Source organism: Bos grunniens, chromosome 16 (genome assembly GCF_055505025.1).
Source record: "Bos grunniens cultivar Pamir isolate PY7600 chromosome 16, Bosgru_T2T1.0, whole genome shotgun sequence".
In the NCBI taxonomy this organism is placed as follows: Eukaryota; Metazoa; Chordata; class Mammalia; order Artiodactyla; family Bovidae; genus Bos; species Bos grunniens.
The window spans coordinates 27,200,747-27,215,885 of NC_141180.1; the positions used below are offsets into that span (position 1 = coordinate 27,200,747).

Below are 15,139 nucleotides of genomic sequence, written 5' to 3' on the forward strand. Positions count from 1 at the left end.
TTAAAGATTTAGTTCTTGTCAAGGCTGGATTTTCTTCCCTGCAATTAAAAAAAAAAAATTTGGATGTTGTTCACATGGTTTCAACTCTGAGGTCTATAGTCCATATAGAAACCTCTAAATCTTTTTGCTCTGTTAAAATAGAAGTAGATATATTTGACATACACATGTGGAAGTATGTATTTGGCAAAGTATAGGAAACAAAAATTATAATGTACATATTTCTTATAAAGAAAATAAAAATCCAGGTAAAATTTAGTGTTTCCCCATTAACTTATTCTAACTTTGGTGTTATCCTCTGACTTGCATCAGAATGCCTCCTCTTAATGTCACAGATACTGCTTATCATTAAAATCTCATTTGGCATTTGTTCTTCCATTAAAGCCCCTTAAGACCAGTTTATCTTTTAGCAACCTGGTCTTTTGCCTCCACTGGAACTCCATGAGAAAGTGTTAAATTGCTTTTCTTGAGCCTTTGACTATCTTATGCAGCCTTCAGTCCTCTAAGTTTCCACTGAAAGCATGCTATTATATCAGAAATAACAGGAGGGAAACAGGAGAGTATCCTCAGGGTGAATGCATGGAACGTCAGGTTCTGGAAAGAGGAGAGTACTCTGTGGTCAGTTCCTGGTGGGGAACTGCTGGCAGGCCAAACACTGGACTTCATGTACCCCACCACCGCCACACACACACACACACACACACACACACACACACACACACACACACACACACTGAGCAATGTGCAGTATTCTGAAGCCTTTCACATTCACTTCTGTGGGGCTTAGATTGTTTCTAATGAATAGAACTTTTGTTTTAATATGTATTTTTAAGAACAGCCTTTAGTTTTTAGATTACTTTAGGTTAACAGGAAAATTGAGCAGAAAGTTGAGTTGCTGTATCTCCTTCTCCCCCCTGCCCCCACCTCCATGAGACATGCACACACAGCTTCCCTCACTGGCTTCATTTCCACCAGAATGGGTTATTTGTTACAGCAGACACACCATTATTGCCCAGAGTCCATGGTTTACATTAGGGGCCACTCATGGTGTTGTACCTTCTAATAAGCCTTTTTTAAATTATAAAAGTAATATATGGTCATTGCAAAATAATATAAACAGAAAATTATAAATGAGAAAGTAAAAATCACGTGTCAACACCATGGTGTGCATTCTGTTAACTCTGCCTCTTTGCCTCTTGTTTTTCTTCTGTCTCACACAGGTACCTATACAAACACCATATCTAGACATTTCATACACAGTTAAGATCAAACCGTATATGTATGCAGTTTGTAACATGCTTTTGTATCTTAATATGTTATAGATGTGTACATGTCAAATGTATATCCCTCGTCAAATGCTTATCCACGTCATTATTTCTTATAGCTACCTAGAATTCCATTGTATCCTTCCACTGTTAAACCAGTGGACATTTAAGTAGTTTTAATCTTTGCATGATATTAATAATTCTTTGGGAGAGAAGGATTGGGAGTTTGGGATTCGCAGATGCTAGTATAGGATCAGAGAACAAGGTATACTTACTGTGTGGGAGAGGGCACTATATTCAATATAATGAAAAAGAATATACTTATGTGTATAACTGAATCAATTTGCTGTACCAGCAGAAATGAACACAGCACTGTAAGTCATCTCTACTTCCATAATATTAAAAAAGAAACCCAAATTCTTCCAAGTATGAAACTAACTGTATATACATATTTGCTCACTTGTCTGGTTATCTTCTTAAGATAAATTCCTAGAAGTATAATTGTTGAGTCAAAAGTTATGTACATTTTAAGTTTCGGTAAATTTTCCTAACACCTCAAAAGGGATTGCACTAATTTATATAGCCACCAGGGGTGAATATTCCTTTTTAGCTTTTTAAAACCAGCGTTGTTGATGTTTTTTGATAGTTTTTTCCCCTCTTTCTTATTGATGAAAACTGATAGTCCACTGCTTTGATTTGAATGTTACTATTCAGGCAACAAATTTTGAGTCCAGATAGTAGAGAGAAGAAATAGAATTGCATTTCAATTAAAATTGATAGAGAATTTATTTCTGTATAATGAGACTTTAAATATTGAATAGTTTTTTTTTCAGAAGTGAAAACAAACTTTTTATCATTCAGCACTGTTATGATCAGATACTAACAAGCAGATTTCATAATTTTTGCTATCTCAGTTCTTCTAATTTCAAAGTATTTCTAATTTAAAAATGGACAAAACTATAAAAGAGAATAGAGAAGTCACCCAGCTGCTTCTGTAGACCCTTTTGTCAGAAAGTACCACTCAGCTCTTACTGCTCCTTTCCAACTCCTACACCATGCAGAATGTCCTAAGAAAAGACCTAGCTCATGGGGGAAATCCAACCTGCCATCTGTTTTTGCAGTCTAAGAGCTGAGAATGGTTTTTACGTTGTCAAGTGGTTTAAACAAAGATCAAGTGTTTTTTGACACATGAAAAGTATATGAAATTCAAACTTCAGTTCATTAATAAAGTTTTGTTGGAGCACAGCAATGTTCATTTGTTTACATATTGTCTGTGGCTGCTTTTGCCCTGTAGTGGCCAAGTTGAGCAGTTGTGACTGAGACCGTATGGCTTGTAAAACCGAAAATACTTCCTAGCCCTTTGCAGAAAGTCTGCTGAGCCCATGTCTATGTGTGTAAGAGAGAGGGAGTGAACGTGGTGATGTCTGGGGTCTTAGGTTTACTGTGAAGCAGTGTGATTAATAGAAGGGCAAAGATTTTGAACCTGTTACTTAAAAGTGGGCTAGCCATAGAGTTGTTTGTCACAGAAACTGCTGTACCAGTCTTATTCTTCTCTTAGTACCTTCAGGAGGGTGGGGATGTTGAAGTACAGAGAATTAAGCCATTTTTCTGAATAAGTGAACTTGTTTCTAGATTGACAGCGTGTTAATGGTGCAAGGAGAAAATTGAGAGTTTATTTACTTATTTAACCCCTCTTTGTTAAGCTTACCATGTGGCAGGCACTGTCCTCAGTTCTGGAGCACTGAGCTTGGCATATAATACTTGTGGTATTATATAGACGAATGGCAATACCATGGGGATTTTTGTTTGTGAAATAAAGAATACCAGAAACACCCTAAATCTTCCCACAGATGACAGATCTGAAAGCAGGTGGCCTGCCTGGGGTTCTGAAACTGTCAGTCAGGATGCCCAGGTTTCATGGTTGCCTGTTCGGTGATCTTCCCACTAGCAGAGTCTACCTAGAGAGTCTTAGTCTTTGGCATGTTGTGGACCCCTTCGAAAATCTCCCCAGCAAATATACAAATGTACATAAACACAGAACATTTTGCGTACGATTTCTAGGGTTATATGAAATTTTTAAATGGCTCAGTGGTAAAGAATCTGCCTGCAATGCAGGACACATGGGTTCGATCCCTGGGTCGGGAAGATCCCCTGGAGAAGGAAATGGCACCCCACTCCAGTACTCTTGCCTGGAAAATCCCATGGACGGAGAAGCCTGGTAGGCTACAGTCCATAGGGTTGCAAAGAGTCGGACACAACTGTGCAACTTCACATTCAACTTTCACTTTCTTCACTTTGTAAACAGAGACTATTTACAGAGGAAAAACTATTGATTATATGGAAGTATCTCTCCTTAGGATCAAGTCAGCTAAGTATTTCTCGGTCTTTATAAGGATGTGGAAATAGATTTGTTATGTGACATTGTTGATTTAGAGCTGGGGTGTGAGTTGGACCTGCCTTGGCACTGTCTTTACCTGAAAGGACAAGAGTCTCACTCTCCTGTCTTGGCCCACCCTCACTTCATGGTGTGGTGGTACATGTGCAGTCTCGTAACTTGCACATATATTGAGCGTAATTCTGTCACATTTTAGAGATAAGTTCTGTGTATCAGTCGCTGAAGTTAACTTTGGTTGGAAACCAGTTGGGATTCCAACTAAGGTAGAAATTGCATGAAAACATTTTCATCCCAGTTCCAATTACAAGTGAGACTCAGTGAACATGAGAAGGAAGATGTATGTGTGATGATGATGACAGTGATGGGAAGAGGATGGGAGTGTGAGCCTGGCATTCAGCAGAGCGTGGCTGCCTTCCTAGCCTGCTCTCCCCACCCTCTTCCCTTTTTACTTAGAGATTACACTAAATTAGTGGAGGGAAGGTAGAAAATTCAGATAAGCAGAAGAGGGAAAATGAAAATTATGAAGAATCCCATTTTCCGAGGAAACCATTAATAACATATTCATGCATTTAGATTTCAGATCATTTTTCTCTTCATGTATTCATATGTTTAAGCCATATTTTTTATAAATGGCTTTATTCAATCATCAGTGTATTATGACTGTCTTTTCTACTGATTATTTATATTTCTACATCTTCTGGTCATCTTTTTCTCCTAATTATAGAGATAATATGTGTTTACTACTGAGAAAATTCTTAAGAAATACAAAGATTACAGAAAGTAAAAGTTTCCATATCAGTCAGTCATTCATACAACAGTATTTTTTAAGTTCTCTCTAGTATTCCACTATATTCCAGTATTACCATACTGAGCTAATCTGTGGTGTTCTCCATTTCACAATGAGTCTATGGTAAACCACACTGCTGTGGACATCTTTGTACCTACATCTTGGTGTGATTGCCTAATATCTCATGAGAATAAATTCCTAAAAGTGTATATGCTGATTAAAGTATGTGCATTTTAAAGTTCTTTAGTCAGTATTGCTTAGTTTGATCCAAAAAAAGATACCAATTTATTCTCTGATCAGCATTTTGGGAGAATTTCTGCTTTCTAATTCTGTGGGTTTTTTTTTTTTTCTCCTTAAAAAACAATTTTTAACCATTTTGCGAGTTTAAAAAATTACTTATTTTTGATTATTAGGTAAATTTACTTTTTTTCCTTGAGATTTTGGCCATGTGTATTTCTTTGTGAATTACTAGTTCGCAAATTAAAAAAAATTGAAGTGTTCATCTTTTCTATAAAATTGAGCATTTTAGTTTAAGTGTGACTTAGTAGATTACTTAGTCTTTTTTGTAACAAAATGAGCTCTACATAAAAACTTTACTCAAGTGGAACACCTTGCTCTTTGCAAGGGTCATTATTGACCTGCGAGCCAGGAAATTGTGGCACAGTCTTATTGTTATCCTCCAGGTGGTAGGTAGACGCTTGTTACTTCTCTCCAGGTGCCTTGGACTGTGTGGGATTTTCCAGCACCATCTCTGCAGTGTTGTAGCTGTGTCAGTATGTGCGTGGGAGTGTGTGGGGACTCTGCTGTCTCCTATGATAAATCAAAACAAGACTTTTCATCCCTAAGTTATTAAAAAGTAGGTAACGTGTATGGACTGACACTCTTTAAAGACCAACTAAATATTCCCATTTTTGTTATTTTATCATACTGGCAAACTTGGCAAAAGTATCTCATAAGCATTTTAAAGCACTTTAAATTATTTTGGTGTGTGAAGTTTAAATTTTGTGTTGTGATTCTGTCTCTTCCACACATACCACTTGGGGCTGCACTTTCTCTTTGTTTTCAAGGGTGAAGAGTGTGTGTGTGGCTGCTTGTGTGTGCGTGAGCCGAGAGTGAGTGTGACAGTGAGTTTGAAAAGGAGTCAAATGTGACCTGTAGCCTCTTTTCAGGTGGTGCAGAGAGGTTAAAGTAAACAACCAGCTGCTGAATAAACTCACTGTGGGTTCTTACAGAATAGTGAAAATACTCTCCTTGACATTTTGTGGGGAGTAAATAAAGTAACTGCAAAGCACTTTCTAGCATGATCCTTGTCGTGTAGGTGCTCATTAAATGACAATTACACATTTGTATATGATAATATCATTTCATTAATCTCATAGTTATTTGTTGAGAGCCTACTCTCTGCCAGGCACTGGGCAAAGTCTTAGAGGTACTACAGGGAATGCAAAGACTCAAATGTTTTCTCATGAAGCTAATACTCTGGTGTGGGGAAATAGTTACTAAGTAGGAAAATAGGAGCATAAGTACCATGAAGAAAAATAAATCAGGAGATGACTAGATAACTGGGGGTGCTGATGGGAAGAGAAGGCTTCATAGTTTTAGCTGGGATGGTCAAGGAAGGCACTGATAAACAGAGGTCAAGCAGCACTGGGATTAAGGCCATCTTTAGTACTCACCAAGTGAGTGACTTTGGGAAAGTTATATAATCTTTGATCCTTAATTGCCACATGTGGCAAAAAGGGGTAATAACCTGATGCATAAGGTTAAATGAGATAATATGGAAAGCATGCAGCATTATGCCAGATGTGTAACCCCTAGCAGGAAGAAAGTGTTGTTCATGGCCAGTAAGGTGGTCGTCGCCCTGGCAGTCCTGGGCTGGGAGACAGGCATGCCCAGAAGAGCCAAGAGTTGGGGCTTTGTTCCTGAAGGAAAGAAACCTGCAGTAAACAAACAGTGTTTAATGTGAAAAGAAGACATGAGCGGTGAGGGTCTTGACTGTAGGAAAGAAATGGAAGCATCAAGATTCTCTCCTTTCTTCCGAAGGAGAAAGTAGAAGACTCATTTCTTTTGCTTTGTTTTTGACAGACTGTCACCATTTGATTCTATTTCAGTGCCTAATCAAGTGTTTTACAGTCTAAATTTGGGAAAGTAGAACCTAGATGTATGTATGTCTGTATCTACAAAGTAAGAAACAGCTGCTCAATAGACTCTCTTTAAATGAAGGAATGAGAGCCAGAGGCTTCTAGGAGGAGCAGTTGATGGACAGTGGATGATCAGGGACGGCTTCTGTCTTGCAAGTGTGGAGTTGATCTGACTCCTCAAAAACAGGTCGGGATTTTGGTCTTGTTTCAGAAGGAAACTGGTATTTCCCAGAATACAGATTGTCTAGGGAGAGAAGTATTTAAGGTCAACAGAGTCTGCAGAAGAAGCATCATGCCCTGTCACCCACATCAGGTTCACACTGCATGCTTCCTTACTGAAATTTCTGTCAGCACTGCAGCAAAGGCACCTGCGGAGCTGTGGACCCCAGCAGGACTGGGCCCCACTCTCGAATTGCTGAACAGCCCAGGAGGCTCAGGGCATTTGGGTGCTGAGGAGCACTGCTGCAGGCTCACACTTGCTCTGTTACATGGAGAGGAGAGCTATCATTAGGCTTCATGTTCGTGTTTGCGAAGGATTTGGAGACCATCAAGCACATTTATTATATAGCACATAAAGTTTAGGAGAAAAAAATTACATCCAAATAGAAAAATAACTAATGAGGATTATATAATTTGGGACCTCAGTTTTCATTTTTATTTTCCTTTTTTATGCTGATTATTCTGTTGATGTGAAATGCTTTATGGAGTACTTCCATATAATGAACAGGAATTGTCTTAGAAGTTGAAAATGGAAACATTTAAAAGATACCCCTATTTTAACAGCTGTCCTTTTCCCCCATCCAAGGTCTATTACCCAAATTTGGGATGGATGTGCATTGATGCCACCGATCCAGAGAAGGGGAACTGGCTGCGCTATGTGAATTGGGCTTGCTCAGGAGAAGAGCAAAATTTATTTCCACTGGAAATCAACAGGGCCATTTACTATAAAACTTTAAAGGTAAGAGTGTTAGAATTAGTCTGCTGTTAGATACTCTACATGCATTTCTTCAAATGCTGTCCTTAGTCATGGCTATCAGTAACGACTTTGCAGACCTTGAAAGGGTTATATTTGAAAGGGATTCACCACCCTGAAAGGTCTGTGTTTTAATTATACAGTTGCCACTGCTTATGTGAGGAAGGGCACTAAAGCATGAAGATTGTGTTAAGTAATTATACACGGCATCTTTATTGATACTGATGAGTTAAGCATGTGGCAGATACTTCTCTCCTCTTAAGACACAAGTGCACTGGGAGCTGTCTGACGGGCCAGTTTATCTAACTGTACGAAACTCAGCAGCTCCAGCGGTTCTGTTAAAGAAAACACATTCTTAGTCTTCAGTCTAGTGTAGCTTTGGATTAGCTTTTCTTTTGCCTAAATCTTTGTAATATAAGTGTATTTATTAATTATTTTTGGCTGTGCTGGGTCTTTGTCACTGCTCAAGCTTCTCTTTTGTCACAGTGAGCGGGGGCTACTCTCTAGTTGCAGTGTAGGCTTTTCACTGTGTGGCTTCTCTTGCTGCAGAGCATGGGCTGTAGCACGTGCAGACTTCTGTAGTTGCAGCACGTGGGCTCAGGAGTTGTGGCTCCCGGGTTCTGGAGCACAGGCTTAATGGTTGTGGCACGCGGGCTTAGTTGGTCCATGGCATGTGGGATCTTCCCAGATCAGGGACTGAACCTGTGTCTCCTGCTTTGGCAAGCAGATTCTTTACCACTGAGCCACCAGGGAAGCCCTGTCGTTTCCCTGAATTTTATTCAGAATGAAAATTACACAGAACATGTTTCTTACTTCTGGTAAAGTTTTATTTGGAGACATTAATAGTGGAGATGAAAAAAAGAGGAAAATCATTTTTTAGAGTTTGTGGTGAGGTCAGAGGTCACTGAGTACATTCAGGAAAGTTAGAATTTGGAAGGGTTGTTATCTCTGCAACAAGCAAGCCCACATCTGTCTCCCTCATTTCCATGTTCTCCTGGAAGGCAAATCTGCACTCATCGTACAGGGAAATGTTCCCAAAGGCCGAGTCTTGAAGCTATAAAGAGAGAGGATTGTTGCTCTTTGCGTTCTGGATTAGATATGTTTACTAAAATTGCTGCAAGGCAAGTTTTTCTTTATTCACTTACTTTCATTAAAAATGACATAGATTGTAGGCCAGTCCTTGAAAAAAATTAATCTCCATGGAGCTGAAAACTCTTTTATGAGCAAGCATTTAAGATGATGGTCATCTTCGCAGCATGCTGAGTTTTGACTGTATCTCGCACTAGAACTTGGCAAGTTATCTTAGAGCTGTTTAGTTTTCCTTTGCTTTCCTTTGTATTTTTCCCTGTTGGCTTTAGCCAACAGGGTTGTCCTTTTTCTCATCTAAACCCACATTCTTACTTCTAGTTCCTGCAGGAAATACTTCTTTGTAGTACTTTCTTATTTAAAACTTCTGTAACCTTCTTTCCCATTTTCTTTCTGCTGGATGATTTTTCTGGCATGATTTCCTAGTAGGCATTACTGTACAGTTTTGTTACACTGGAGTCTGAGATTGGATTCACACTTTGATTCAAGAATTCATTCTGTTTCTCAAATTTATTTAAAGTGGAAGTTACATCTGATTACATCAGTGAGGAGAATCCTGGTGGAGAGGAAATACCAATGAAGGGTGCATATGAGACAGTCAAGGGAGTGGAAATGAGGTTCCAGGGCAGAGGAAGGCCAGGGAGACGTTGGGACACTTGGCAATGCTTTCATCAGACTTGAAGTTGAGGTGTGTTCATCTCTGATGGCAAAGCCAAGAACCTTTCAGAAGCAAGAGAGAATAGTGTTTGGGAGTGAACTCTGGAGCCAGACTCCTGGATTAAATCCTCACTTGCTCTGTGACCCAAGGCAAGTCACTGTAATTTTACCAGATGTGAAAACTTAGGCAAGTCACTTTCTGTGCCTCAGTTTCCTTGTTTGTACGTTACAGATAATTATATATTGACCTCAGAGGGTTATCAAGAGGATTGCATAGATGATTGTGGGTAGAGTTCTAGCACGTGATAAGTACTAAATAAATGGCAGCTGTTAGTTTTGGCAAGGCAAAATAGTGTCATGAGTAGGAGTAGGGACTGGAGCAGACTGCCTTGTGAGCAGATTTTGCCTTCAAGAGAAGCACAGGGAAGAAGACAGGGAAGCATGAGAAGTTACACCTTCTGTCTTAATTTTCTCATCTGTAAAAATGGAGGTAATAGTAAAATTAATAATGTTGTTATTGTTTAGTTACTAAGTCATGTCTGACTCTTTTTTGACCCTATGGACTGTAGCTCATCAGGCTCCTCTGTCCATGAGATTTTCCAGACAAGAATACTGGAGTGGGTTTCTATTTCTTTCTCCTGGGGATCTTCCTGATCCAGGGATCGAACCCAGGTCTCCTGCATTGCAGGTGAATTCTTTACCATCTGAGCTACCGGGGAAGCTGAACATTAATAATACAGTCATGAAAATTAAAGCCAACATGTGCAAGATTCTGTGAAGAGTTCCTTGTCTAACCTAAGTACTCAAAGTGCTACTAACTACCTGTACTGTCATTTTTACCTTTCTTTGTTGGAAGTCAGGGAGCTCTAATCTTTGTAGGCCTCCTCCATTCCTGACCTTTGATTTTGCTCAAGTATGCATCAGGCATTTTAGATTCTTTTACTAGTGATTATATTCTGCGAGATTAAGCTTTCTGTGGGTTCAGTTCAGTTCAATCGCTCAGTCGTGTCTGACTCTTTGCGACCCCACGAATCGCAGCATGCCAGGCCTCCCTGTCCATCACCAACTCCCGGAGTTCACTCAAACTCACATCCATCGAGTTGGTGATGCCATCCAGCCATCTCATCCTCTGTCGTCCCCTTCTCCTCCTGCCCCCAATCCCTCCCAGCATCAGACTCTTTTCCAATGAGTCAACTCTTCGCATGAGGTGGCCAAAGTACTGGAGTTTCAGCTTCAGCATCAGTCCTTCCAATGAACACCCAGGACTGATCTCTTTTAGAATGGACTGGCTGGATCTCCTTGCAGTCCAAGGGACTCTCAAGAGTCTTCTCCAACACCACAGTTCAAAAGCATCAATTCTTCGGCGCTCAGCTTTCTTTCTTCACAGTCCAACTCTCACATCCATACATGACCACTGGAAAAACCATAGCCTTGACTAGACAGACCTTTGTTGGCAAAGTAATGTCTCTGCTTTTGAATATGCTCTCTAGGTTGGTCATAACTTTCCTTCCAAGGAGTAAGCAACTTTTAATTTCATGGCTGCAGTCACCATCTGCAGTGATTTTGGAGCCCCCCAAAATAAAGTCTGACACTGTTTCCACTGTTTCCCCATCTATTTCCCATGAAGTGATGGGACCAGGTGCTAGGATCTTAGTTTTCTGAATGTTGAGCTTTAAGCCAACTTTTTCACTCTCCTCTTTCACTTTCATCAAGAGGCTCTTTAGTTCCTCTTCACTTTCTGCCATAAGGGTGGTGTCATCTGCATATCTGAGGCTATTGATATTTCTCCCGGCAATCTTAATTCCAGCTTGTGCTTCATCCAGCCCAGCGTTTCTCATGATGTACTCTGCATATAAGTTAAATAAGCAGGGTGACAATATACAGCCTTGACGTACTCCTTTTCCTATTTGGAACCAGTCTGTTGTTCCATGTCCAGTTCTAACTGTTGCTTCCCGACCTGCATACAGATTTCTCAAGAGGCAGGTCAGGTGGTCTGATATTCCCATCTCTTTCAGAATTTTCCGCAGTTTATTGTGATCCACACAGTCAAAGGCTTTGGCATAGTCAATAAAGCAGAAATAGATGTTTTTCTGGAACTCGATGATCCAGCAGATGTTGGCAATTTGTCTCTGGTTCCTCTGCCTTTTCTAAAACCAGCTTGGGTTAGGTTTTGTAAATAACTTACATGTGATGATATTCTTCTGGACTCTGTATCACCTTCTCAGCTATCAATTGGATAGTTGAGAAATCTCAACACTGGTTTTGTTTGTAATATGATTAAAAACTGTTTTAAATTCCTGAGGATTGTTAGCCTGCTCTCCATTCATTCACCTATTCATCAGTTCTTCATTGTTGTTGTTCAGTCTCTTAAGTTGTGTCCCGCCTCTGCATTCCCATGGCCTTCGGCATGCCAGGCTTCCCCGTCCTTTACTATCTCCCGGAGTTTGCTCAAACTCATGTCCATTGAATCGGTGATGCCATCCAACCATCTCATCCTGTCGCCTCCTTCTCTTCTTGCCCTCAGTCTTTTCCAGCATCAGGGTCTTTTCCAATGAGTCAGCTCTTCTTATCAGGTGGCCAAAGTATTGAAACTTCAGCTTTAGCATCAGTCCTTCTAATGCATATTCCGAGTTGATTTCCTTTAGGATTGACTGGTTTGATCTCCTTGCTGTCCAAGGGACTCTCAAGAGTCTTCTCTAGCAGCACAGTTTGAAAGCATCAGTTCTTTGTTGCTCAGCCTTCTTTATGGTCCAACTCTCACATCTGTACATGACTGCTGGAAAAACCATAGCCTTCGCTATATGGACCTTTGTTGGAAAAGTGATGTCTCTGCTTCTTAATATGCTGTGTAGGTTTGTCATAGCTTTTCTTCTAAGGAGCAAGAGTTTTAATTTCATGGCTGCAGTCATTGTCCACAGTGACCTTGGAGTCCAAGAAAATAAAATCTGTCACTGCTTCCACTTTTTCCCCTTGTATTTGCCATGACTTGATGAAATCCAATGCCATGATCTTCGTTTTTTGAATGTAGAGTTCCAAGCCAACTTTTTCACTCTCGACTCTTTCACCCTCATCAAGAGGCTTTAGTTCCATCTTCACTTTCTGCCATTAGGGTGGTATCATCTGCATATCTGAGATTGTTGATATTTCTCTCGGCAGTCTTGATTACAGCTTGTGAGTCATCCAGCCCAGCATTTTGCACGATGTACTCTCCATAGAAATTAAATAAACAGGGTGACAATATATAGCCTTGTTGTATTCCTTTCCCAATTTGGAACCAGTTGATTGTTCCATATCTGGTTCTAGCTGTTGCTTCTTGACCCGCATAAGGTTTCTCAGGAAACAGGTAAGGTGGTCTGGTACTCCGATTTCTTTTAGAGTTTTCTACAGTTTGTTGTGATCCACACAGTCAAAGGCTTTAACATAGTCAGTGAAGCAGTAGATGGTTTTCTGGAATCCCCTTGCTTTCTCCATGCTCCATCAAATGTTGGAATCTGATCTCTGGTTCTTCTGCTTCTTTGAAACCCAGCTTGTACATCTGGAAGTTCTTACTTCACATACTGCTGAAGCCTAGCTTAAAGGATTTTGAGCATTACCTTGCTAGCATACGAAATGAGTGGAATTGAACAGCAGTTGGAACATTGTTTGGCATTGCCCTTCTTTGTGGCCATTGCTGAATTTTCAAAATTTGCTGGCGTATTCAGTGCATCTCCTCAACAGCATCATCTTTCAGGATTTGAAATAGCTCAGCTGGAATTTCATCACCTCCACTAGCTTTGTTCATAGTAATGCTTCATAAGGCCGACTTGACTTCACACTCCAGGAAGTGACCACATCATCACAGTTATCTAGGTCATGAAGACCTTTTTGTACAGTTCTGTGTATTCTTCCCACCTCCTGTTAATCTCTTCTGCTTCTGTTAGGTCCTTGCCATTTCTGTCCTTTGTTGTGCCCTTCCTTGCATGAAAGTTCCCTTGGTATCTCCAATTTTCTTGGAAAGATCTGTAGTCTTTCCTATTCTATTGTTTGCCTCTATGTCTGCATTAATTTTGCAAATGCTGAGTGTCTGCTACACAGTAGGTATTCTTGTGTAGTAATGAACTGAACGGACAAGGTCTCTGGTGTCATGGAGCTTCCAGTTCATGGAGGAGGTGGCAGATAATAAACAAGTGAACAAGTAAACAAGGTAACTTCCAAGAACAGTAAGTGCATTGAAGATAATATAATGTGATGGAGTGACCAGACGGTCAGGGAGCTGCTTTAGCTCTGGTAGGTCAGCAAAGACCAAAGGTGGGCACACTTCCTCTCTCTCTGCGCAGCCCTGAGATGGAGCCAGCCATGAGAAGGTTTCTACAGGAAGTGTTTCAGGAAGAGGGTTCCTGGTAGAAGCAGAGGTATTGAAGTGGGAGTAAGATAGATGGGGGGCCAGCGGTTGTTTGGTTTTTCTTTCTTTCCTTCTTTTTTATAAAAGGAATAAAAGCTAGTTTGGTTGGAGAGAGGAGAGGAATGGTGGAGGAGGCTACTGAGATAGGCCAGGATCAGATCAGGGGTGGGGCTTCTGGCTTGTATGGAAACTAATGTTAGTCTTCAGTTCTATTCACCCATTTGAGAGTTGAGTCTGTCCGACTGTTGACTTTTTAAAAGATCATGCTGCAGGATAAGATTGTAGGTGGGTAAGCATTTGTGTGTTCTCATAATTCTGGAGTATTTCTCTTAATTTGTCCTACTGTCAGGAATATTGGTGGAAATTATTGCCTGTAGCTAATTGCCCTGGTAACATTTCAAGTTTATATTTACTAATATTTAGAGAAGAGAGAGTGCTTAATTCTATAAGCACTCTTATAGAACCTGTCAGAACCCAAAGGACAAGTTTAAAGTCTTTTTGTTGTTTTTTGTTAAATATCAAAATAATTTTTAAAAAAGTTTGTTTGGACTTTTGACTTTATGTTTTAAAATGTGGGTTTATATTTCCCATGTCTCGGGACATAAATTTTCTTATAAAACCTTAAATGTGCTTAGCAATGCAGAAGAAACAAACAGTACAGTAGAGACGCAAGCAATCGTTGATTTTAAAAGGTGTGTTATTTTCCCCTTCATAAATGCCTGTTTTTTGTTTGGCTGTCTTACTAAGTTGGGAAGCATATAGCTCAATAAGGTAATGGTTGTCTCAGTTGGTACAATTTTGAAGTGTGTTCAATAGCTAACAAATCAGGTTGCTCCTAATCTAGCTGCTCACCAGCTCATTAACCATTTAGAAATTTTGTATTAGTGGTAAAGACAGATATTGGAATGTTTTGTGTTTTTAGCATCTACGAAAGAGTACCCTCCTAAGTAGAGAGTTTGTGCTGATATTTATCAACTTCTTCCCGTTGCTAGTACAGTTAGTACTGTGCAGGAGGTCGAAGTGGAATAAATGTGAACACTTGGGCTGAGTTGAGGAGGAATCTTGAAGATGTCTGGTGGGTTCTTCTAGCCAGTGTTCTGGTTATATTGTTTTGTTTAGGAATAAATGGGTGATAGATTTTTCCTCACCCCTTTTCATGTTCTTTTTTACTTTGATTTTATTTAACACTACATATTTCTGCCAACTCTAATCACTTCAAGTGATTATATATGTATATATATATATATATATATCACTTCACCATTTCATAAATATGTGACTTGTAATAAAAACATAGAGAGGCATAGAATTAGTTGACTTATAGAAGCTCATTCCTTCAACTGCTGCTAAGTCACTTCAGTCGTGTCCAACTCTGTGTGACCCCATAGACAGAAGCCCACCAGGCTCCCCCATCCCTGGGATTCTCCAGGCAAGAACACTGGAGTGGGTTGCCATTT

General features: G+C 39.9%; 1 protein-coding gene across 11 annotated transcripts in view; it reads left to right on the top strand.

The window, feature by feature from the left end:
- Nucleotides 1–15,139, top strand: part of PRDM2 (PR/SET domain 2) — a 133,140-nt gene that overhangs the window by 39,418 nt on the left and 78,583 nt on the right. For all 11 annotated transcript variants that reach the window (XR_015143238.1, XM_086343797.1, XM_086343798.1 and 8 more), the window contains one exon: nt 7,391–7,543. Coding sequence is in view for 8 of the 11 variants with exons in the window: in XM_086343797.1 (XP_086199923.1) it covers nt 7,391–7,543 (153 nt within the window). In the remaining 3 variants the exon portion in view is untranslated. The remainder of the gene's footprint in view (nt 1–7,390; nt 7,544–15,139) is intronic.